The sequence below is a fragment of the Mirounga leonina genome, unplaced genomic scaffold (genome assembly GCF_011800145.1).
Source record: "Mirounga leonina isolate KUSES-001 unplaced genomic scaffold, KU_Mleo_1.0 Mir_165, whole genome shotgun sequence".
Classification (NCBI taxonomy): domain Eukaryota; kingdom Metazoa; phylum Chordata; class Mammalia; order Carnivora; family Phocidae; genus Mirounga; species Mirounga leonina.
This window is the reverse complement of record NW_023270415.1, coordinates 81,628,079-81,651,567: the sequence shown is the minus strand read 5'-3', so window position 1 is coordinate 81,651,567 and position 23,489 is coordinate 81,628,079. Positions and strand designations below refer to the sequence as shown.

General features: G+C 65.6%; 3 protein-coding genes across 5 annotated transcripts in view; 2 read left to right on the top strand and 1 right to left on the bottom strand.

Moving 5' to 3' along the window:
• Position 1: 1 nt before the first annotated feature.
• MROH6 (maestro heat like repeat family member 6) lies at positions 2-6,031 on the top strand. Its single transcript, XM_035012076.1, has 14 exons — positions 2-395; positions 501-653; positions 812-966; positions 1,545-1,677; positions 1,845-2,029; positions 2,116-2,253; positions 2,366-2,480; positions 2,589-2,732; positions 2,808-2,981; positions 3,148-3,315; positions 3,557-3,676; positions 3,931-4,033; positions 4,142-4,207; positions 4,357-6,031. The coding sequence occupies exons 1-14, from the start codon at positions 18-20 to the stop codon at positions 4,578-4,580; spliced, it is 2,256 nt and encodes a 751-aa protein (XP_034867967.1). The 5' UTR covers positions 2-17; the 3' UTR covers positions 4,581-6,031.
• A 1,758-nt stretch (positions 6,032-7,789) lies between these two features.
• Positions 7,790-12,483, bottom strand: GSDMD (gasdermin D). 3 transcript variants are annotated; one of them, XM_035012074.1, is made up of 11 exons: positions 12,097-12,483; positions 10,876-11,136; positions 10,520-10,712; positions 9,816-9,984; positions 9,575-9,677; positions 9,345-9,407; positions 9,025-9,090; positions 8,734-8,909; positions 8,508-8,649; positions 8,338-8,411; positions 7,790-8,182 (listed from the first exon to the last, which is right to left on the bottom strand). In XM_035012074.1, the coding sequence occupies exons 2-11, from the start codon at positions 11,090-11,092 to the stop codon at positions 7,937-7,939; spliced, it is 1,449 nt and encodes a 482-aa protein (XP_034867965.1). In that variant the 5' UTR covers positions 11,093-11,136; positions 12,097-12,483; the 3' UTR covers positions 7,790-7,936. The 3 variants fall into 3 exon arrangements, with proteins under 3 accessions (XP_034867965.1, XP_034867966.1, XP_034867964.1); XM_035012075.1 differs by having other exon boundaries at positions 7,790-8,179; positions 10,876-11,097; XM_035012073.1 differs by having other exon boundaries at positions 10,876-11,097; positions 12,097-12,482.
• A 6,537-nt stretch (positions 12,484-19,020) lies between these two features.
• The window catches only part of ZC3H3 (zinc finger CCCH-type containing 3), a 91,301-nt gene continuing 86,832 nt past the window's right edge, over positions 19,021-23,489 (top strand). Inside the window, exons 1-3 of the mRNA XM_035012024.1 lie at positions 19,021-19,097; positions 20,531-21,848; positions 22,917-23,113. Of these exons, the coding sequence (XP_034867915.1) occupies positions 19,052-19,097; positions 20,531-21,848; positions 22,917-23,113 (1,561 nt within the window). The 5' untranslated portion in view covers positions 19,021-19,051. The remainder of the gene's footprint in view (positions 19,098-20,530; positions 21,849-22,916; positions 23,114-23,489) is intronic.

The window sequence follows — 23,489 nt, the reverse complement described above, 5'->3', positions numbered from 1 at the left end:
AGCACGAGCACACACGCATGCGCCACCACGCCTCCCCTGGTCCTGCCTGCCCTGGGCCAGCTTCTAGGTCAGGCCTGGGCACGACTTCCTGGGAGAACCGGCGGCAGGCGCTACGGGCTGGATCCAGCCACTCGCGGTGTGCGGTGGCCATGGCTTGGGGCGCGTGGGGCCGGGCCCAGGGGGGCCCTGTGGGGGCTCTAACCCTGACAGCTCTGGCTGAAGGGATCCAGGCTGACCAGGGGCAGACCCCGGGTCGCTCTTCCCTTGGCCCTCAGCCGGAACACGAGCTTGAACCCGAGGTGGAAGCTGAGGGTGCAGCTGCCAGCCCCACGGCTGGCAGTGAGGCCTGCTCCCTGCCCGGCAGGCAAGAGCCGGCCCCCGAGGGGCCCTATCAGGTGAGCGGGGAGGGAGGCTGAGGGGACCACACGGAGGAAGCGGGGGTGCTGGGAAGAGCGTTGGGAGAGCCAAGGGGACTCTACATCCCATCCACCCTGCCCTAGGACCCCCAGAGTCCCTGGGAAGAGGGGGCCCTTGCCGACCTGGCGGTGTACACGGCTGCCTACCTGGAAGAGGCTGGCTTTGCGGGGACCCAGGCAACTGCGCTCACGCTGTCCTCGGCTCTGGAGGCCCGGGGGAAGCGTCTGGAGGACCAGGTGAGCCACCACCCTGTCCCTGCCCCCCTAGCTCCTGCTGTTGAGTTCCAGGGCTGGGGGCTGGGAGTGAGCACCTGCCAAGCACACTCGCTTCGGGCTGCACCTGCCCCGTGGGGGTGCAGAGTGGTGCACCGCAGCCGTCTGCTCCGCCCCGCCAGGTGTACGCCTTGGTGCGGGGCCTGCGGACACAGGTGCCCAGCCTGGCCGAAGGGAGGCCCCGGCGGGCGGCCCTCCGGGTGCTGAGCGCGCTGGCCCTGGACCATGCTCGGGAGGTGGTGTGTGCACTGCTGCCAAGCTCCCTGCCCCCCGACCGGTAACCTGCCTCCCCCAGGCCAGCAACCACGTCCCTGAGGCCCCCACGCAGCTTCCTTCCCCCTTCCTGATGCGCGGTGGAGGCGAGCCCGGGGGTGGGGGGAGATGTGGAGGGGGCAGAGCCTCCAAATTCCCTCCGCTTGACTCCTGTCCTCCATCCACTCCCCGCCCCTCTCGCCTGGGGTCCCTGGCTTGGGGGGCCTGCTTTCTCCCCGCCCAGGTCACACCAGGAGCCCAGCCTGGGGCCCCAAGGGGGGACGAGCGAGCCGGGTGTCTGCTTCTCCCCCACGCCACTGGCTCTTTGGTCGGTCTGCCCGGGAGAAGTTATGTCGGGTCTCGCTCTGTACAGTGACTGTGTCTAATGCCAGGTTTGTGGCCCTGCTGCTGGCCCCCCCGGACCCTGCGGGGCCCGCCCCGCCAGGCAGCTGCAGACCGTCTGCACAGCTGGCCATTGTTTTGTTTTTCTGGGGTTTGCGGGTGGAGTGCCTGGGGATGCTTTACCTCCTCCTCCCCATGCTGGAGTCCTCGAGGCCACCTCCCACCCTGACCTGGGACTCCCCACGTCGGACCCTGTCTCAGGTGCTCGTACCCCCAGCCAGCAGCTGAGCTGTGGCGCAGCCTGAGCCGGAATCAGCACGTGAATGGGCAGGTGCTGGTCCAGCTGCTGTGGGCACTGAAGGATGAAGCCAGGCCCGAGCTGGAGGCCTTGGCGGTAGGTGACGAGCTAGCGCAGCCGGGGGGCCACCCCCAGGGCTGAGGGGTCGGAGAGTCTGGCCCCAGGGGTGCGGGGGCAGCAGGCTCTCACCGGAGCGTCTGAGGCTTTGTCCTAGTTCTCTGTCCAGGGCGCCCAGAGCCTGAGCTGGGCTGCTTGTTCCGCAGGCCACGCGGGCCCTTGGAGAGATGCTGGCTGTGTCCGGTTGTGTGGGTGCCACGCGGGGCTTCTACCCACACCTCCTGCTCGTGCTGGTCACACAGCTCCACCAGCTGGCGCGGCGCGGGCACTCCCCTGACACCCCGAAGGTGCGGGCCCCATGGCGCCGAGGGCCCCCGCACAGCCACGCCAGGTGAGGGCCCACACCGGAGGGCAGCCAGGGCTGGGCCTCTGCCCTTCCAGCCCTCCCCACGCGCTTGCTCCCTGCCCCCACCGCAGCTGCGCCGTGGAGGCCTTGAAGGCCTTGCTCACCGGGGACGGTGGCCGTATGGTGGTCACGTGCATGGAGCAGGCCGGAGGCTGGAGGAGGCTGGTGGGAGTCCACACCCACCTAGAAGGCGTCTTGCTGCTGGCCAGGTGCTGGAGGGGGTGCTGGGGAAGAGGCCGGGGCAGGAGGGTGGTCGGGTGGAGGCTTCTCGAGGGGCGAGGCGGTGAAAGGAGGGAGCACCCCCACTTCCGCCCCATCCAGTGCCATGGTAGCGCACGCGGACCACCACCTGCGGGGCCTGTTCGGGAGCTCGTTGCCGCGGCTGCGCAGCCCCGACGACACGCAGCGCCTCACGGCGATGGCCTTCTTTACCGGGGTGAGCCTGCTTCCATGTGGGTGGTGAGGGGCGCCCGTGGGCCTGGCCCCTAAGCAGCGCTGCCGGCATGGGGGCCTCGAGCACGCTGACCCCGGGGCCCCCTCTCAGCTGTTGCAGAGCCGGCCCACAGCAAGGCTCTTGCGGGAGGAGGTCATCCTGGAGCGGCTGCGGGCCTGGCAGGGCGACCCCGAGCCCACCGTGCGCTGGCTGGGCCTGCTGGGCCTCGGCCACCTCGCGCTGAACCGCGGGAAGGTGAGGGACCGGGCTGGGGTGGGGGGACCTGGGCGGGGGCCGCGAGGGGCCGCCCACCAGCCGCTGCCCCCGCAGGTGCGGCACGTGAGCAAGCTGCTGCCCGCGCTGCTGGGTGCGCTGGGCGAGGGCGACGCGAGGCTCGTGGACGCCGCGCTGGGCGCGCTGCGGAGGCTCGTGCTGCGGCCTCGGGCGCCGGTGCGGCTCCTGAGCGCCGAGCTGGGCCCGCGCCTGCCGCGGCTGCTGGACGACGTAAGCTCCGCCCCTCCAGGCCGCCGGGCGCCCCCCACCGCATTCCGCCCCATTCCTCCCCGCGCACCCCCACCCCCACCCGGCCCCCCGGCTCAGCGCCCGGACTGCCGCCCTCCCCGAGACTCTCCCGGTTCTTGGTCTGCCCTGACCGCGCCCTCCCACGCAGGCCAGGGACTCGGTCCGCGCCTCGGCGGCGGGGCTTCTCGGGACGCTGGTGCGGCGGGGCCGGGGCGGGCTCCCGGTGGGCCTCCGCGGCCCCCTGAGGAAGCTGGTGCTCCAGAGCCTCATCCCTTTGCTGTTGCGCCTGCAGGATCCCAGCCGGGACGCTGCTGAGGTCAGCTGCCCCCCAGGGCTGCCCCACTGCTGTCCCCACGGAGCCCTACCCATTCCCACCCTGTGTGTCTCCTAAGATGAGAGGTCAGGGATTTCCACAAGGACCTCGGGTGCCAGTGTTAAGGGCTCCCGGTTCCTGGTCTTTCCTGGACTACTCTCCCTGGGCTCTTCCACCCCTCATCCACCCCAGCTACCTCTTGCCGCTTTCTGGACCCTAACCCTGCTCCCCTCCCCTGTCGTAGAGTTCAGAGTGGACCCTGGCCCGCTGTGACCAGGCCCTGCGTTGGGGCCTGCTGGAGGACGTGGTCACCGTGGCCCACTACGACAGCCCTGAGGCCCTAAGCCGCATCTGCCGCTGCCTGGTCAGTAGCGGGGCAGAGTGACAGCGATGGGGTGTGGTCAGCTGCCCACTTGGTCCAGCATACACCAGGGCACTCCTGCCAAAACGGAGTCTCCTTGCTTTCCCAGCCAAGGTGGTGGCAGATCTAAGACCTCAGGCCCTGGTGCCTTGCACTGGGGGCTCTCCAGGGGACCCCAGGCCCTGGGCTTGCGTCTGTCACCTCCTCTTCATGTGGGATGGGTCCTCCTGCACGGTCTTAAACCCATCTGCCCCCAGGTTCAGCAGTGCCCAAGTCACATCCCCAGCTTCCTGAGCCAGACCCAGGGCTACCTACGGAGCCCACAGGACCCCTTGCGCAGGGCAGCTGCTGTGCTCCTAGGTGAGGCGGTCCTGGTGTCTGTCCCTCGAGCTCAGAGCTCTGGGAGCTGGACCAGCCCTTCCCTGATGGGGGCCTGGGGCCCGCGCTCACAGGCATGTCTTGGTCCAGGTTTCCTCGTCCATCACACCAGCCCCGGCCGCGTCAGCCAGGACCTGCTGGACTCCCTGTTCCAGGGTAAGGACCCAGCTTGCTCACCAGGGTATGGGGTCCTGGAGAGGCTGGGGGCGCTAGGATGGAGTGGATGGGAATGGATTGGGTGGAGGGCCAGGGGCCTGGGGTTCTGAGAGCCCTCCGACCTTGCCTGAGCTGCCCTATCCCTGCAGAGCTGGGGCAGCTGCAGAGTGACCCAGAGCCCGCCGTGGTCGCCGCGGCTCACGTGTCCGCCCAACAGGTGGCGCTGCTGGCCCGCGCACAGGCCCGGCCCTGCCGCCTGCGTCAACTCCGCGCAGGCCTCTGGCACCACACCCGGCCCCTGCCAGTCTATGCCAACAGCCCATTCCAGCCCCGGAGCTTCATAGGCCGCTGGGGCTGCCTGGGACCTGGCTGAGCCTGACCCCGAGCCAGCCCGGAGGGTACCTGGGGTCCCAGTCCGACAGCGCACTGCTCTGTGGGCAGTCCTGGCAGGGCAGGTCTGCAGAAGAGGTCCGCTTGAGGGCCGCCCTGGGCCTGGTACTGGATGCACACAAACCCACCCTCTCTAGGAACACACCGCCACGACGGCCACGTGACCTAGGACAGCCGCGCCTTCTGTCCGAGCACCATCTTGCCCTCGGCCCACCCCCTCCCGCCTCTTGCACCCATGGGTCCATCTGTCCCCACTTGGGCCTGTGGCTCTCCCAGCTCCCTGGAGTGTGTCCCGCGTTCCCAGCCTGGATGGCACCTGGCCTCCCGAGCTGGGGTCCGGTGGGGGACACCGTGAAACTGGTCCGACCCTGCGAGCTGGCGCCATGATAGGCTGCCTGCTTCCCGGGTCTTTGCGCACAGCCCGGCTCAGCCTCCCCTGCCTGTCCGGGCTCTCCTCCCCAGCAGCCCATCGTCCCCCATCACATGTCCCACTCCTCACTGGCCTGGCCCCATCCCCCCACACCCCCACTCCTGGGCATCGTGTTTTTCCCCGATTTCCCCTGACTTCCCCGCTGGAGGCTTGGGTGACGCTGTGGTTTCAGGCGTGAGGTGCCGCCATCTGCATCCACTAGATGAGCCCTCAGCCGGCTCTCCGGCGCCCTGCCCGGGCTTGAACGAGGATAGCATGACTGCACCTGCTAGGAAGAAGCCTCTCTGGGCCCTGGTGGGCTTCTCCACCCAGAATGCCTACCTTGAAATGTTCTCTTGCCTTTCAAGGCCCACCCCCCAAAGCCATCTCCTCAGAGAGGCCTTGGCTCACACAGTCTCTTGGAGGATTAGGACCAGTCCCCCCAGTCTGGGGACCCCTTGGGGTCCTGCCTGCCCTCTGTGGAAAGTGTTTAAAATAAACACAGATTGGATTAAAAGGGTCTGGCGTGTGTCTGGGGACTGGGTCTGGGCCAAGGATGGAGTCCTGATGACCTTGGCCTGCTACAATATCCAGCTCAGGCTGGGATTACAGATAAGGCAGAGTGTAGCCAGGAATAAGGGTCAACCCGCCGGGCGGGGTTCGAGTCAGGATGGTTCAGGGTCCAGGTTTATGGCCAGGGTCAGGCAGGGCTTTGCCTGAGACAAAGAGAAAGCTCAGGAGCTCAGGCAGGAAGGAGGTTAGGTCTCTCTAGGCCCAAGCAGGGTCAGGCCAAGGGCATGGATCTGTGTGGAACCAGGGGCATGGTTTGGTGTATTAGTTTAGACCCTCCAAGGCAGACGTCAAAACAAGATTAAGCTACAAGAAGAGGCCCTCAGACTCCCGGAAAGGATGGGAGGGGGAAGGAAAGGATTGTTTGGGGTGTCCTGGGAGGCTGTGCTGGCCTGGGGGCTCTCAAGCCAGTCACCCATCCAGGAGGACCGCGGCTCCCAGGATGGGGGTGCTGGGCAGGGCTGGGTCTCCCTCTTCAGTTTCCCTCCAGGCAGCTGGTGTGTGCGGGGAGCATCCTCAGAGCCCCTGATTTGATCTGGGCCCGAAGCTGGGCTGAGCAGGGGCCTCATGCTCCTCTCAGTGATGGTCCCTGAGGGCAGAAGCAAGCCCGGCCTCCCCACAGCTGCAGCCCGGGAGCCAGAACCTGGGGTGAGTGTTCGCTGCCCACTGCCGTCACAAGCAGAGCACGGCTGGGCAGTGATGCCCTCTCGGAAGGAGGTCCCAGGCTCAGATGACGGCTCGGCATGCAGCACCCGGCCCCTTCTCGCCCCACCTCCGTGCTGCCCACACCCCACCCGGTGAGCAGGAGTGCAGGCTGTCTCTTGCACAATGCATCTGCCGGCTCATGGTCGGGTGTCCGCCCCCACCTTGCTATGCCCCCTCCCCCGCAGTACCTGCAAGCCCCGCCGGACTGCCTGGCCACCAGGTGTGAGGTTCATCAGAGTTCATGTGGCCCGAAGGCCCGGAGTGTGGCTGTGCTCTGGGAGAGTGAGTCTTCTCAGGGACTTCTCTGCTGGGCTGCCCCGTCCCATGGCCATGCCACGGCCCTGTGTGTGGGTGAGTGTGTCCAGCCTGGGGGGTCTGCCCGCACAGGGCCCGCCAACCTGCTGCTAGGGTTGGACCACGCTTGCTGCTCTGGTCTCCGTGCTCTCAGGGCACTCGTGGCCTTGGAACCTGAGGACCAACGCTGCAACTGGCGCTTGGTGGGACCACCCAGGGCCCGCCTTCTCCCCTGACTTGAGGGTGACCTCAGGGCCCAGGGGCTCCTGTTTCTCGAACACTTCCTAAGATTGGGGCTCTTGCAGTACTACTCGTTCACCTTGGTTTGCCTTTCAAGTGCCCCCTGACGGGGGTTTCCAAAAGAGAAGCGTGGGCCCTGGAGACGTCAGACAGGCCTGAGGGGCATCGAGCTTCTTCCTGCAGTGTGTAGCCTGGATCGGGGGCATTTGGGGTGCAGTCTGCCTTTGTTCTGATATTAATTTCGCTCTTGGGCTGGGATGCTAGATATTCTCCGGGACTAATGTCCTAGCTCCCGCCGAACCTACCGTCCGTCCTCTTCGGGGAGGCCTGAAGCCGCCTGTCAGTGACGGAACCACCCCTTCCTCCACCTTCCAGCACGCAGAGGAAGGCTGACTGCAGTTCCCACCAAGGAAAAGCAGATTTCCTGGCTGTGCACCTTCCTGGAGACGCGGCCACGTCAGTCACCACCTGTGCCTACGCTCGGGGCCGCCTCTGCCACGGGCGGCTGAGGCCCGCTGAACGCCCAGGGATCTGCAGCTCGGGGGCCAGGAGCTCCCGCGTCCAGGGACGGACTCTCAGCTTTGAGCAGAGGTGTTCGGACGAGACCTGACTGTTCAGACGAGGTCTCTGGCGTGGGTCACTGCCTGTCCAGGAGCCTCCGCGCAGCCCCAGGAGAACAGGTCTGTGCTTGTCAGCCTCACCTGCTCTGGTCCCCTCTGCAGCCCCAGTTCTCGAGTTCCCCGAGACAGCTGCACACTGTCCCTGTTCTTTCACAGGCCAGCCCGCGGGGGAGGGGCCGGGGCCCAGCCACACGGCGGGTCTCTCCAGAGTGGCCAGGTCCCAACACAGGGCGGCCCCCTTCGCCCCACGGCACCACAGCAGCGAGACCACTGAGGGGACACCTGTGCTCAGCCCCCTCCTGTGCTCCCTCCCCGGACCTGGGGCCCCCTCGGAAACTCGGTGAGCCATCTTTCCTTTGTACATCACATTTATTGGCTTTCCCCAACTCCCAGGATGAACTGGCTGCAGGCCGGGTTGGGCTCTCGGCCTCCCAGGGTTGGCAGCGGGTAGGCTCCCCACCCCCCCACCCCGCAGAGCTGCCCAGGCGAGCAGGCTCCACCCTAACAGCAGTCCTGGCTCAGGCCTAACAGCAGAGCCAGGCAGGCATAGAGTGCACACGTGCGGCCCTGGGCCTGGGGCTCCCAGCACACCTGGGGAACGTCCACCTGCACCCCCAGGCCGCATTCCTCCAGCAGGACCCAGGCAGGTGCCTCTGGGTCCCAGCTGCTCCCCAGGAGCTCTTGTGGCAGGGACACATGCCTGCGCTCCTGCCAGGGGGTGCTCTGCTCCAAAACGCTCCCCACCTGCTAGAACGGGGAGGGAGGGTGCCAGTGAGCTACCCTTCCCCCGCCTCCCCCCAGCATCCAGCACCTGCCCACATCACTCCATCCTAGGAGCACCTGGGGCCCCACACCACAGGCCCAGCCCCTTCCCCTGCAAGCTGCAACCCGCGCTCTCTTACCAGTTTGAGCTGCCCGGACAGGCCTTCTGTCTCCAGCATCTCCACGAGCAGCTCATGCTGGCTCTCACTCAGCACTGGGGGGAGACTTCAGCTAAGAGGGGGTTCCAGAAGGACCCGCTGGACAAGCCCATATCCCTGCCCCTCCCTGCCTCAGCCCAGGAGCCTCTCACCAGCTAGCGCTTCCACCAGGTAGAGGATGGAGCCGGCCAGGTGCGTTTCCAGCTCTCCGGAGCTCTGCACCAGGCACTCGAGGAGGGCGTCCACTGGACCATCCAGGGGGGCCACCGACCCACAGCACAGGCCCTGTTCCAGCTGGGGACACGTGGAGGGGCCGGTGAGTCCGGGGGGGCCGGGCGCAGGCCCCTCCCGTCCGGCCCAGTCCCCTGGGCTGCTCACCGCGTCCTCCAGGGTTTGCAGGGCTGGCTCTTCCCGAAGCACCTGCACCAGGCCTGCCAGCAGCCGCTCGCACAGTTCCTTGGACAAGCCCTGCAGGACCTGGGCCTGGGCCCCCACCTCTGCCTGCAGGCCCCGGAAGTCTCCCGTGACCACCGACCAGTCCTCCGCAAACCCATCTGCGGGGAGAGGGCCGGGACTGACCCTGGAGAGCCCTGGTTGGGAAGGGCGGACTCCCAGGGGGCAGAAAGGGGCGCCCACCCAGGTTCCCAGGGTTGTCAAGAAGGTACTGACCCGCCTGTATTTTGAAGCATCCGGAGAGCAGTGACTGGCTGCCTGCGCCTCTTGTAAGCTGGTGGCCTGGGCGGGGCAGGTGAGTCAGGGCGGGGAGCAGGCCCCGGGCCTCCCAGTGCATCGCCACCAGCCCAACACCAGCAGCCCGGGCAGGGGTGAGGCTGGGCCAGGCCGGCGCTGGTGTTGCCTCAGAGCCCCCCCGGGCTGCGCGTTCGCGCGTGCGCGTGTGCGTTTACTCTCGCCACCGGTCCCCAGGAGCCTCCGGCTGAGCCGGGCTGTGCAGGAGGCCCCAGTCCGGGTGGCGGGGGCACAGGCCTCACCTTTCTTGGGCAGCCCGAAGGTCCTCTGCTTCTTGTGCTTCTTGTCCCGGAAGAGGAGGATATCTGGCAGCCAGGTGGGAGCAGAGATGGGGGGCAGGTCGGCCAGTGACCCCAGCCTCTCCCTCACCCCCGGCCTACTGGGCTCCTCAGCCGCCCAGGAAGCTGTGCAGCCGAGTGCCTGCCTCTGCCATGGGGCTTGGGCCCCAAGAGACACCCTAATTCCAGCTCACCCCAGTCTGAGTCAATAAGCAGCTGGGCCACCTGGAAGGCAAGGATGCTGCCTGAGGGGATGGTGACTGTCTTCTTCCGGCTCTGGTGGCCCTGGCCTTGGCCCTGAGGGATGGACGTGGGCTCAGGACTGGGCTCTGGGTCGTGAGGTTGGGTCGGCTGGGTGCTGGCGGCGGGGGGCTGCCCGGGGCACCCCCGCCTGCCTTCCCGCCCCCTGCCTGATCCATGGCCCATGCCGCGCACCTGCAAAGATAAGGCTCCAAGCAGTGCAAACTGGCCAGAGCCCTCCTGCTTACGGGTCTGGGTGACCTTCACCTCCTTCTGCGTCTGCAGCACCTCCGTCACCACGAACACGTCGTTCCCACAATTCCGCAGCTGCTGTAGGACCTTGTGCTCGGGCTGCCGCAGGCGCCTGTGGCAGGGGGTCGGCCTGGAAGCTGAGGGGGTGTGTCCCGCCCTCCCCAGCCCAGGGCCACGCTGCCGGGGGGCTGACGCGGCCCAGGCACAGGACTCCCATTATTCCCTCCCTGGTGGCTCCCAGTAGTGTTCGTGGGGCGGGGAGGGATGAGATCCAGGATGCTGAGTGGACACCTGCAGACCCCTGGAGATACCCGCCCCTCGGCCGGCCGCTTGTCTAGCTGCTTCTCCCTCCATTCCCTGCCCCTCCCTGGATTCAAATTTCAAATCTCTACCCTGAACTAATGATCCTCCTCAGGCTGTCCCTGTGTCTGCTCTGCTCCACCCCAGCCCTCAGGAGGCAGTCCCCCATTACCTCTGCAGCCGCCTTCCCTCTGCCGGGCTCAGCATGCCCCTGGGGACTGCCCCCCCGCCCCGGCCACTGTGCTGACCCTTGGCCTGGCACACACACCCTGTGACTCCTGGCACTCCGGGGTTGTGACCCAGCAGCTGCTTGGGGTTGGCAGGGCCCCAGCCCCCGGGGGGCTCACCGCTCTTGCTTCATGGCGTCCCAGATGTTGGGGTCCACTTGCAGTGTGCGCACGTTCATTGAGATGCTGAAGTTATCAAACACCGCCGCCCCGCCTGCAAACCTCCCCCGTCCTGGGGCTTCCAGCTCCCCGCTGCCTTGCAGCTCCCCGTCCATGGAGTCGTAGACGTGGATGGGCGCACTTTGTTTCACAGCTAGAGCCAGACCAGAGCTGAGGCCCCGTCCTCCTGCCCGCCCCCCGTCCCACCTGGGCAGAGGGACCTTTAAAAAGGCCCTGTCCTTTGAAACCAGAGAGCCCAGAAGCCCAGAGCAGATAGCAGGCTGGCCAGTTGCCTCCCCTCCCAGCAGGCGGGGTACCTGGTTCTGGGGCATCAGGCTCCAGAATGTCCCTGATAGACAGGTTGATGCTCTTGTAGCGGGGTTTCCAGAACCACGATCTCGAGAGCTTCCTTCCCAACAAGTAGTAGGGCTGGAAGCTGGTGGAGCTCCGCAGGCTGTCCACGGGGATGAGCTCGCCGCTGTGGTCCAGCTCCCGGACCACACTCTTGATCACGCTCTCAAAGGCAGATGCCATTGCTCCTGAGGAGGATAGATGGGTCAGCCATGCTGCCCTCAGGGCTAAAAGAGAGGGGGATGGGGCAACAGTTGCTACTTGGATGCCTCCAATGACAGGGAGCTCTTTTCTCCACAGGCCGGTCCTGGGACGCTCTGACGGTCAGAAAACTCCTGCTCCTGATCATTAGCACAGAAAGAAACCCAGTGTCTACCCTGTCATGCATTGCAGCGTCTCTCCGTGGGGCTGGGACGGCATTCGCACCATCTGTACCATGGCCAGAGTGCCCACAGGGAGCCCGGGAAAGCGCTGGGACTCTCAGAGCTGGGGGGGAGGCAGCCCTCAGCCACCCCCAGAAACCTTTGTCACTTTGTCAGCCCAGCAAGGCTTAGAGCCACTCCTGAAAAGCAGCCCCCGGGGGAGGGGAGGGCAAGGCAGGGGCCTCAGGGGGACCCCAGCCCAATGCTCTAGCTGCTGCATCAGCCGTCTCCCTGGCTGAGGTGTTCAGAGGGCAGAAGCAGCAGGAACCACCAAGCTTCTGGGGACTTGGCAAGGGGCCCCCAGCAAGGTCCAGCCACAGCATCCCCAGCTTCCAGGTACGTCCTCTAGGGCTTTTTCTGTGCCCAGCGTTCCATGAGCCACCAGTCCAAGGCTGAGGCTTCAGGGACCAGAGGCCAAAGCAGGCCTGACCCAGGACACAGGAGGCCTGGGCCCCGGGCCACAGGAGGCGGGCTTTCCCAGCCATTCTGGTCAGTAGGAAACCTCTGAGCCTCCGTGCTGGTCTGAATTCAGAGTGGGCCAAGGGGTGCCTGGAAGGCACCCCCCCGGAGTCAAGCCCAAACCCAGATGCGCTTCCCAGAGGCCTCAGGCTTCCCTAAGTTGGTCTGGGATTGTGGGGAATCCTGGGAGGGTGCTGGGACCAGGTGATCCCCCAAAGGGCCGGCATCACCCCCACTGAGCATGAGCTCCACCCCCCGCCCCCACCCCGGCAGCAGGGAATGGCATGGGCGCGAGGTGCAGCTCACCGTGACTGTCACCCCAGGCTCCGGGCCCGCGACGGCAGTCAGGTCCACCCTGCAGGCCCGAGTTGTACGGCTGCTCTGCTGGGGAGCTTGAGTAAGTGCACAGGGCGGGCGCCCAGACCCAAAAGTGAAACTTCAGTCCAGTGACGCCCAGCCGGCCGGCACTCCCAGAAACGCCCCAGCCAGTGCACCCCGCGGGGCCCCTCTGCCCGCTCCGAGTGGGGCCCGCCAGCGGCCCCAGCGCCCACAGCCCCCACCTCCAGCTGGTGGTACTTCCCGTGGTTTCCTGCTTTCAACTCAAGCCCATCAGACATTCCTCCAAAGGAAATGTGCAGAAGGTCAGCAAGCACCGCGAAGACGTTCACATCACGAACCAGCTGAGAGCTGCGAGCCCAACCCCGCGGAGAAGCGCCCCCACGCCCCACACCCCCTCTGCTGTCCCAGATCCCACCATGCAGGGGGGAGGGCGGGGAGGGGGGGAGAGACTGGGGCCCCCGCAGGTTCCACAGAGAACCACCCTCAGCCTCACCCCTCCTCTCCTAGCTGGGCTCAAAAGAAACGAAAACATAGGTTCACACCAAAACCTGCCCGGGAAGGCTCACACAGCATTATTTGAAAAAACCAAAATGTAGAAACAACCCAAACGTCCATCAGCTGAGTAAAGGGCACGTGACATCCTCGGGAAGACCTAGGAGAGAAGGGCCGTCAGCCCTGGGAAGGCAGGCAGGACTGACGCGCTGCGACCCGAACGGGCACGGGTGGACCTCCAAAGCAGCAGGTCCGCAGACAGTAGACGAGCGGCGGCCGGGGCGGTGGGGGGGGCGGGGGTCGCAGCTAATACGCACATGGTTTCTCCTGAGGGGACGAAATCCTCTACAATCAATTGTGGTGCTGGTGTCTGACTCTGGATATGCTAAAGCCCGTGGAGTTTCGCACCTTAAGTGGGTGGATCGCGTGGTATGGGCCTTACGTCAGTAAAGCTGTCACTGGGAAAATCTGGGGTCGGGCTTCCACGCGCAGGCGGCCCCCAGCCCCTCGGCGCCCCTGCTGTCCGGGTTGTGGAGACTCGCACCCCGCGGGCTCCTTCTCCCACCGCGTCCCGCCTCGCGCTGACCCGGACGCTCCCGAGCCCTCACCAGAGCCCCTCCGCGGGCCTCGCACACCCTGAGCTCCCCCACGCTCCCACTCAGTCCGCACACAAACCCGTAAGCCATCCCTGGGGGGTCATGAGGCCGCTGGGGCGGCTCCCGTCCCCAGGCCCCGAGCCCGGGGCGCAGGCCTGCGGGCTCTCCGGGGCGGCGGGTGGAGGTGCTGCTTGGCGCGGGGCCCCGTCTGCCGGTGCGAAGAGGTGCCCTCGGCAGCGGGGAGGCTCCGAGGGCCTGAGGAGCTCGGGCCGGGAGTGTGCGTGTGTGTGGTCTGTGTTCGCGTGTACGTGTGTTCCTGCGTGTCTGTTGCGTGTGCGGATACGTGTGCCCGTACACGGTGGTGTGCGTCGTGTGCCGTCACGCGTTGGGGGCCGCAAGGCCTACCACGGCCTCTGCTGTCGATGCCGGGAGGCTGTGCTACCTGGGGTCCTCTCCCCTGCAGGCAGCCTGCCTCTTTCCCTGCTCCTGCGCGCGGCCGCCCCGGCACTGGGTCTGAGGCAGGGGTGCCAGGCAGGAGCCCTCCGTGGGCGGGAGGGGCCGCACGCTGGCCACGTTGGCCACGGCAACCACGGACGGTGGCACACAGGGCCCCCCTGCCTCGAGGCTGTTACCTGGGGCTGCCACGCCTCAGGCTGGGTGGGGTGGGGCCAGGGCACGGCTGCTGTTCCCATTTTCAGTTCTTCAGCAATAGCCAAAACAAGAGGGACTCCTGACTCCTGCCAGAGGACAGAGGTCAGCCTGACGGGGCAGGAGAGAGCCTGCTGGGGAGAAAAGGCGGAAAGAAGGTGGGAGGGGCTGGCCCTGCACCCCATCCCCTCCCTGGCTCCCATTCGAGAGGCGAAGGGTGGGCGCCATTCTGTCCTCCTCGAGCCCTAGGTTGCACTGAGGTAGGTAAGGCCGCCCGGCCAAGGCCTGGGGGTCCACAGCCAGAGAGCACACACGTCTCTGAGGGCAAGCCGGCAAGCCGTGACCCCAGACGGAGCCAGGGAAGGCACTTCCGTCTGTGCGCCTGGAGGGGTCAGCAAGGCCGGCTGCCCCAAGGTGGAGGAAGCTCTGGGCAACCAGGGACTCGGCCTCCGCCCACCGGGTGTGCGGGGCTGGGGCAGGGCGTGGCAGTGGCAATCCAGCGCAGACCCTGCCCTGGGGGTGCCCAGCCCCTGGCAAAAGGCTTTCAGATCCCAGAGATAAGCCCGAGAGCTCCGGTGGGAGCGGCCCCATCGCGGAGGGGATGGGCGAGCGGCCGAGGCAGCTGAATTCCAGGCTCAGGGTGGCGCGCACCAGGGCAGGCGCCAGGGGCAGCAGGTTCCGCGGGTCCGCGATGGGGGCCCATGCAGCGCCCCCACCCCCACCCGCCTGTGAGTGGGAGCCGCCCAGGCCCGCTCCACCCAGCGCCGGCCCTTCCAGGGACATTCCCCGGCTTCCTGCGGTGCCGGAAAGTCGGCACCCACGCCCTCCGCAGGCTCCCACGGGAGGCTGGGCTCCCCTTCCTCCCACCTGGTGCCTACGTCTCTGTCCCGCCCTCGGGGCCACTGGGAGCCCTTGCTGGCGGCTGCTGCAGGGCCAGATGGTGCTAAGCGCAGACAGAAGCCCCAGAAGTCCCATCTTGTGGGGACTGAGTCCCCCGCGGGGCATCCCTCCCGCCAGTGCCACGGCCACCCGTCAATAGCCCGGACGCTGGGGCGCATCTGCCCAGCACTGCTCAGTCAACGGTGGGCAGATCTCCGGGGGGGTGGGGGGGGACGGGTCAGCCCCAGAGCAGGGCAGCGTCAGTTCAGGGGTGCCCCAGGAGTCAGGAGGGGCGTGGACGGCAGGAAGGCAGCGGGCCGCTGCTTCCTTTCAGAGTCCCCGCCCTGGGACCTGCTGTGATCTCTCTGGTCCCCTGAGCTGTCTGCCTGCTGGGGCGGGGGCCACAGAAGCCCGTCCCACCCCAACGGGGCCTCTGCCCGAGGACGCGCACCCCTTGCTCTTGCTTCTGGTTTTCCGAGCCTCACTCTGCCCCAGCTGGGAGAAGCGCTCACTGCTGGAGTCCAGGCCTCGCTGGGGCAGGAGGGGAGTAGTTATCCGCTGGACACTCTAGTGCTGAGGTTCACTCAGTACTGGGCCTGTGGAGGGTGGTCTTCGTGAGATTCATCCATCCTGGTCCCTGAGAGCCTTGTGGAAATGCTGCGATTCTGGGAACAGGAGACCGAAACACTTTTCTCCTAGAAGGATCTGGCCCAGAGGGTCTGAGAGTCGTGCTTTCCCGCGAGGGTTAGGTGTGGGGTGGATGCTGGGGTGAAGCAGGGGTCCATAGGGCCCCTGAGAGCATTTGTCTTCCACAGTAACGTCCTGCTCCCTTCCCTCTGGAATGAAAGGTGAGGGGGCATCCATGGGGTAGTGGTCCCAGCCTGCCCACCACCTGTTCCCACCTGAGGACTCCCACCTGCTTGCATATCTAGAGGGAAGGAGTTGGCAGGAGGGTCCCCAAGGGCTCGGGTGGGGGGAAGCAGATAACGCAGGACAGACTGGACATTTTGTGCGTATTCCCTGACAAAAGTGCACTTGGCTACACCGCATTCCCTTTGGGGAGGTGCTGCGCTCCGGGGTAGCTTTATGCTGTGGGGCTGGGCGGAAGTGGCTGTGGTGGGACGAGCTCAGGAAGGAAGCAGCCTGCCTGGCTGCAGGGCGGAGAAAACACGCAAAGGGAAAGGGGAAGCTGGGTGTGGGAGAAGGTGGGGGCCGCCAGGGCTCGGGGAGAAGACAGCCCTGCGAGGAGAGAGAAGTCCTTCACAACGGACGCGGGCACCTGGGCAGCCCTCTGGGAAGGAGCACCTCGGGGTGGGGGAGAAAGGCTGCCGGCAGTGTGGGTGGTCAGCAAGAAGGCAGCACGGCGGGGGAGACGGCCACCTAGCGGCCGGCCCAGGATGTGCAGGACGGGGAGGCCCAGACAAGGACCTGTCCCTCAGATGGAAGTGACCCCGGAGACGGTTGGGGCACCTGAGTGTGCTGATGTCTTGACACCAGAGCAGGGCCGGGCATGCTGTAAAGAGCTATTAACAGGCTAGGTATTGTTGTCTGGTGTTCATACAGAATGTGTCATTTGAGGGGAATTCCTAAAAATGCAATTACTCAGAAAGTACTCAGGGTCTTGGCACACATTGCAAATTGCCCTTCAGAAAGGCTATGCCGATGTCCAGAGTAAGCAGTGTGAGTTTCTGCCCCCCTGACGCCCTGAGCCAACACTGAAGGCAGATTGGTTTCATTTTTGCCAGTCTGATGGGCGTCAACGAGTTCTGAATGTAACTGTTTAGATAGATTTTAGTAGGTTAACTGTGACAGCACTTACATTCTACTTAGTTTCTCAGCCCTAGGAGACGAATCTCCACACCGTGCGTCCTCTTGGCAAGTGGCCGGGCTCTCCTCTCCGCCACCCCTGGACCGGACAGCTTGTCCAGACACCCCTGGTCCAGACGCAGAAGAGAACAGGCTCAGTGCTAGACTCACGAATCTCGGTTTGTGCTGTGTAAGAAATTACCCCAAACCTTAGTGGTGTCAACAACATCTGCTCATTCACTCACAGATGCGTGAGCTGCTCTAAATTATGCCATTAGGCTGGACACAGCTGAAATGGATCATCTCTGCTCCACGGGGTATCGCCTGGGTTCACGGCTTTGGAGTTAGCTGGCAACTAATCCTCTCACGTGTCTGGCTGATGGCTGACCATCAAAAGGGTCAGTGGTATAACTGGACACGTGCTGTCCCTCCTCTATATCCAGCCAGCCCTGACTCGTTCACAAGGTGATGGTTGTAGGGTTCTCGAGAGAAGGAACACAAGTCAAGCCCAAAGGAGTGCTTTTCAAGATCCCTCGTGGGAAATTTCATCTCACTGAGAACGCCCCTCCCCTGCCCTCAGAGTCTTGCCAAGACCTAAGGATCTTACGCCAGTCCTGATACATAAGTCACCCTGAGCCTGTCCACAGGGCCTCCCTCCTAGGGTGCCTCTGGCTGCTTGTGGGGGAGGAAGAGGGAAGGGGAGAGATGGACACTCTAGTTAGGGTTCAGCCAGGACAGTGGCAGTGGGAGAGGAGGAGGGGTCAGGACAGAGGATGGCCAGGCCTGGGTGGTACTTGCAAAGGGACCAGAAAGGGCACAGGAAGTAAAGATGGTTCCCGATCGGTTGTGCCTCCCCTCAAAGACATCTGGGTTGGGAGGGATGCCCAGATGGGGTTCCGCCCCTTGCCAGCCGGCCAGGGCAGGCTGCTCTTCTCAGCCTGGCATGCCACCACTGCAGAAGAGTCCTTCAGAGTGTCCATCGCTGTCTGCGAAGCGGGGCAGCACTCAGCCCTGGAGGAGCTGAGGCACTAACCTGGAGGCGGGTCGTGGGCCGTCACCTCCAGCAGACAGCGCCTGTGAACCCCTCGCATCATTGTTGGCATATGTTTTGCTTCTACATGTGGGATAAGCCGCCATTATTTTTTATGGAAAACTTCATGAATCTGTGTGTCATCCTGGTGCAGGGGCCATGCCAGGGTCTGCCGCCGTGAGCGCTGATGGTATGTTATCATCGTTACTACTCACACTTTCATTATTTTTTGCTGTAACTCTTTATTTTAGAGGATGTAAGAAAGGAGGGTTAACATTTTCTAGCAAACTTCCACTCTCTGCCCTCTGCACGTATGTGTCTCCGCGCCACATCATCTCCCTTCCGCCTGAAGAATTTCCCGTAACACTGGCTATTGTGCGGGTCTGCGGCAAACACGTTGTGTCCGTTCCATTTTATTGTGGCAAAAAAATCCCAACACAGACGACGTCCTGCGGCTATTTTCAAGCGTCCAGTTCAGTGGCGCTAAGGACACCCCAGTACTGCACGGCCACCGTCCGGGCTGTCCACGCTTCCTCCGCGCTCCAAACAGAAACCCTGACGAAGCGCTTGGTCTGCACGCCCCCTCCCACAGCCCTTGTCAGCGCTGCCCGCGTGCCGGCTGGGTCCGGTGGCCGACTCCGGGCGCTTCACGTGGGGGGAGTCACGCGCCGCGGCCCTTGCTGACCGCGTCCTTGGCGTCGCGTGGCCGAGGCCGGCCCATGGGGCAGAGAGCCTCCCTCCGCAGGGCTCACTCGGCGCGCGGCGGGGCAGCCCACACGGGGCCGTGCCGGCACTCTCACGCCTCCAGGGCGCCCGCCCGGGGCAGGCGGCCGCTGGTCATGCGCTCCTCTTCCTAATTTTTTGAGGAAGCTCCGGGCTGCCTTCGCAGCGGCGGCACCATTTCACACCCCCCGCGGAGCACAAGTCGGTGGGCGCCTGTTTGTTCCCGACCCAGGGGCTCCTCGTTCTCGGCCTTGCCCTGCGCCGGCCCACGGAGCAGCGTTAACAGCGCCGCCACGCCGCCCCGCACAGCCTCCGGAGTCCAGCTCTCCGCGGCTCCCGGCCTCGCCCTACGCGGAACGGCAGCCCGCGGCCCGGGGCCCGCTGCGGCCGCCCCAGGCCCGGCCCACCCGCTCGGTCGCCGCCCGGTCCGGGGCGCTCGCGCCACTTGCCGGCGCTCCCTGCCGACGTATCCGGCCCTCGCTCCGCGCGCGCGGGGCCCCGCCTTTCCGCGGCCGTTGCCAGGACGACGGCGCGGCCCTCGCGGCCCAGCCAACGCCCGGGCCTGGCTGCAGTGCGCAGTCTCGGCGCTCGCGCGGGCCCCGCCCCGCCCCGCCCCCGGCCCGGCCCGACTCCGCCCCGACTCCGCCCCGACTCCGCCCGGCCCCCGCGCCCCGCCCCGCCCGAGGGGGAAAACAGTCGCGCGGCGATGACGTCGCGGGGGCCTGGCCGGGCGTCGCGGACTCGGGAGATGGAGGAAAAGGAGCAATTACGGCGACAGATCCGTCTCCTGCAGGGTGGGTCGGGCCGGGCCCCGGGCGCGCGTCCCCCTCGCTACCCCTGCCCGCCTCCCCGAAGGGGGTCGCTCTGCGCCTGCGGTCGGGGGGGGGGGGTGGGCGGCCTGGCGGGGCATCCGGGCCGGTCGGGGTCAGCCCCTTGCCCGAGGTTCGCCCGACGGGTAGTGCGGCTCCTTCAGCGCTCGGCGGGTGGCGGCGGGGCCGTCGCTTAGCAACCGCCGGGGGGCGCCCCCTCGGCGCCCTCTCGCTCCCGGTGCCGGACAGTGGGGCGGAGGGCAGAACCCCGGAGCCTCGTTTGGCTGCGCCCGCCCTACGCCCACGTTCCCCCTGGTATTCGAGGCCCCGACTGCCCAGGCCTGGTTTCCCAGCTTTTCCATTTTTAGACCCTACTTGAGGTCTCTGTACCTAACAATTTCCCGTTTGAAGTTCTCCCTTAAGGAGAAGACTTGAGGAATTGGAAAGCGTGTGTGGGGGAGAGTCCAGGCGGGCGGTCCAGCCTTGAGGAGGCTTCTTGGGCCCCTGCGTGCGCTGGGGTGTCGGCGGGTCAGGACCTGGCTTTCTTTGGGCCTGGGGACAGGACTCTGAGGGGGGAGCGCGTAGGTGCGGGGCCAGCACTGGTTTGCTGGCGCAGTGCTCACCCCCTGGGTTGTTCCGCTGAGGCCCCTGCCCCTCCTGCCCCGGGACGACCGTGCAGGGGCTTCCTTGGAAGACCCGTGCTGTCGGGGCTCCAGTCAGGCCTCTTCTCCCCTTAGAGGAGGACAGTGTGACATTCTTGTCAGCCGTGGATGCTCACGGGTGTCCGTTGTCTCACGCTCATTGTCCCGTGTGCCAGGCGGGGAGATTACTAAGGTGCACCCCCGGCCCGGTTCCACCCGTGGGCAAGCCAGAGGGCCTCTGCGGCTGAGTGGCTCCCTCGCCGAGGCGTTACGGCCTGGGGGGTGGCATCCATGTGCCCAGTACCAGTGGGGCTGGGCTTACTGCTCTCCCGTAGAGCTGAGCAGTGGGGGCTCGGCCAGTGAGGACAGGTGGAGGCAGGTGCCGACAAGCCGCCCCTCTGTCCTGTTGGTGAGCCTCAGAGTCCTTGCTGGTGTCTTCATGTCGAGTGACGCGTCCCCTCAAAGGAGTGTGGAAGCAGTATAATAACATTCCTGGTAAATTAGAGATATCTTGCCACGGGTGCATTTTTGGGATGAACAACCAGAAGTAGGACTGAAGTATAGCTGGTGGGAAAAGGCTCATGGAAGAGATGGGCCGAGGGAACGTCCGTGGTTCTCAGGCTCTAGGGGCTGCCTGTCCTGTGCTGCGGCCTGGCAGGGGCTCAGGAGTGAGGTGGGGTCTGTGGGGCATCTTGTCAGCTGATGCACTTCCAGGGGACTGTTGCTGATTTCACGCTCACCCTCTGGCTAACTGAGCCTGTGATTCTGCCTTCTCAGGTCTGATCGATGACTACAAAAACCTCCATGGCAATGGCTCTGCCCCCGGCACCCCAGCTGCTTCCCGGTGGCCACCACCTGCTTACAACAGCAGCAGGGCCTTCAGTGCCTGCTACCCTCGCCCAAGCCGGAGGGGCTTCTCCCCGAACCACGGGCCTGCGTGGCGCAAGAAATACTCCCTTGTGAATCGGCCCCCGGGACCGTCAGACCCACCCGGTGACTGTCCTGTGCCGCTGCCCCGCAGGGCTGGGGGCAGCCAGGGTCCTGACCCCCAGCAGCATGTCCTGGAGAGGCAGGTGCAGCTTAGTTCAGATCAGAACATGGTCATCAAAATCAAACCACCATCAAAACCGGGTTCGGCTAGTGCTGCAGGGGTCCCTCGGGGCTCTTTGGAAGAATTTGAGGACCCCCCCGGGAGCGACCACAGGCCTCAGGAGGGTGAGGGCGAGCCCCCGGGGGGACAGCGGCAACCCCCAAAGCCAGGAAGAGTCAAGGGGAGCTGTGGTGCAGAGGACCCCCTTCTGGTCTGCCAGGAGGAGCCTGGCAAGCCTCGGGTAGTGAAGTCCGTGAGCAGCATGAGTGACAGCCCCTCAGAGCCCCGGCGGACTGTCAGTGAGAGTGCAGTTGCCGTCAGGGCGCGCTTCGCAGCGTCCACCCTGCCCCAGCGCAGTGGCGTGGCTGTGGGCCGGAAGGTGGGCTCACACTCTGTGGCCAGCTGTGCCGCGCGTCTCCTCGGAGATGGGAGAGCGAATGCTGGCCACACAGATCAGCCAGCTTCCGCTGGTGTGGTGGCCGGCCCAGCCAGACCAGCTTCTGGACCCAGGCAGGCCCGAGAGTCCTCACTGCTTGTGTCCTGCCGGACCAACAAGTTCCGGAAAAACAACTACAAGTGGGTGGCCGCTTCAGCGAAGAGCCCCCGGGCCACTCGGAGGGCCCTCAGTCCCAGAGCAGCCTCAGAGAATGTGGGCAAGGCCCCCTTTGGCACAGCAGAACAGGTGGAGAAGCCACAGCTCAGAGCTGATCCGGATGCCAAGCCCAGGAGGTCGGCTGCGTCCTCCACGGCTGGGGCCTCCCCCAGCAAGTACAAGTGGAAAGCGTCCAGCCCCTCGGCCTCCTCATCCTCCTCCTTCCGTTGGCAGTCAGAAGCTGGTAGCAAGGACCACGCCTCCCAGCTCTCTCCCGTCCCGTCTCGGTCCCCCTCGGGGGACAGGCCAGCAGTGGGACCCAGCGGTTTGAAGCCCCTCTTCAGCGAGACCCCGCTCTCGGCTTACAAAGTGAAGAGCCGCACCAAGATCATCCGGAGGCGGGGAAGTGCTAGGTAGGCGCCCCTGCCACCACCCCAGGGTTCTGTCGGGGCAGGCCCAGGCCTCTAAGCTCCCTGCTTGGTACACAGAGCCCGTGGGAGGGCCCACCTGCAGGAGTGTGGGAGGAGAAGCAGCAGCATCTGCTGCTGGGTCAGGCCTGGGGGGTGGCATCCATGTGCCCAGTACCAGTGGGGCTGGGCTTACTGCTCTCCCGTATAGCTGAGCAGTGGGGGCTCGGCCAGTGAGGACAGGTGGAGGCAGGTGCCGACAAGCCGCCCCTCTGTCCTGTTGGTGAGAGACCAGAGGCTGCTGGGGCAGCTTTGGTTCGGGGTCTGCGGGGTTTGTGGATGATTGCTTTATTCCCGGGCCAGACATTGGGTGAGCAAACCGAGGGGGCACCAGGGAGGAAGTCTGCCCCCTTGGCGGCCAAGTGACCAGGTGAGTCACTGTCTCACTGAGTAGATATCACATCCCTGGCCCTCCACCCTCAAGGACTGTGAGGAGGCTAAAAAATGGCATTGAGGCTCGGCGCTTGGTCTGGGGTCAGGGGCTTAGTCACGGCAGCTGTTGACTGCAAGGGCAGAGAGCTGTTCTCACGCCGAGTCCCGCTCTGGAGGTCCGTCCTGCTGCCTGACCTTGGTCTTTGGCCACGTTATGTGGGCTCTGCCGCCTTTTCTGTACAGAGGCCCTTCTCTGTGTCAGCTGTTGTGGAAAGGGGAGCCGTGAGAAGTGGTCCCTCCTGCCGAGATGGCTGGGGAGGTGGGGGGCAGCCCCTTCTCTGCTGTGGCTCCGTGGGGCCTCCCCAGCCCCACGGGAGAGGTCCTCTGGCCTGGGGAGCCGGAGGTGGGGGCCAGGGGTGGGGCCGCCCTCTCTCTGGGCCGGCTCCAGGCTCCGCGGGGGAGGGGAGGGTAGCAGCTCCCAGGCAGCCGCTGCTGATGAGCTGCGAAGGCTGGGGCCCGCTGCAGCTGGCTGCCTCCTGGGGTGGGTTCCGCGGGGCCGGGGTCTGGGTGGGCGAGGGTGGAAGGGGACAGCCGCCCCACTGGGGGAGCCCCTTGGGAGCTGCCTGCTTTTTGTCTCTGCAGCCTTCCTGGGGACAAGAAGAGCAGCCCCCCACCTGCTGCCACTCCTAAGAGCCAGTTCAGCCTGCGGCGGAGGCAGGCCCTCCGGGGAAAGAGCAGCCCCATCCTGAAGAAGACGCCCAACAGGGGCCTGATGCAGGTCACCAGGCACCGACTGTGCTGCCTGCCTCCAGGCCGGGCCCACCTCCCCACCAAGGAAGGTATGGCCAGGAGGAGGGGTTCTGGAAAGCTCGCTGAGCCAGGTCTGTGAGCCTCACCTCTCCCTCTGTCTGCACTGGCGCTGCTCGCCTGTCAGGAACCACCTTCAGCATCCACCTTGCTCTGTCAGTGCTCCAGCCCGAGAACGCTCCGCCCGGTGGGCAGGGGGTGGCTTGGGCTGGGGAGCAGAGGAGAAGGGCTGGGCCACTGTACCCCGCACCTGGGTGGGGGAGATGCCGCTGGGCAGGTGTGTGGTGGCCTTTTTAGTGCATCTCTACTGTAGACCTAGTCACATCCGTCGTGGTGGAAGGAGCCAGCAAGTGGATGAGAGGGTGGGAGCCACGCAGGCCTGCAGGGAGAGGAGGGGTGGTTTATGCT

Coding starts and splice junctions, on each gene's coding strand:
- MROH6 (XM_035012076.1), top strand. CDS start 18: ATGCGCCACCACGCCTCCCCTGGTCCTGCCTGCCCTGGGCCAGCTTCT. Junction 654..811: donor GGAAGCGTCTGGAGGACCAG/GTGAGCCACCAC, acceptor CCGCCCCGCCAG/GTGTACGCCTTGGTGCGGGG. Junction 2,254..2,365: donor GGCGTCTTGCTGCTGGCCAG/GTGCTGGAGGGG, acceptor CGCCCCATCCAG/TGCCATGGTAGCGCACGCGG.
- GSDMD (XM_035012074.1), bottom strand. CDS start 11,092: ATGGCATCTGCCTTTGAGAGCGTGATCAAGAGTGTGGTCCGGGAGCTG. Junction 9,678..9,815: donor TTGGAGCCTTATCTTTGCAG/GTGCGCGGCATG, acceptor TCCATCCCTCAG/GGCCAAGGCCAGGGCCACCA. Junction 9,408..9,574: donor GCTTATTGACTCAGACTGGG/GTGAGCTGGAAT, acceptor CCTGGCTGCCAG/ATATCCTCCTCTTCCGGGAC.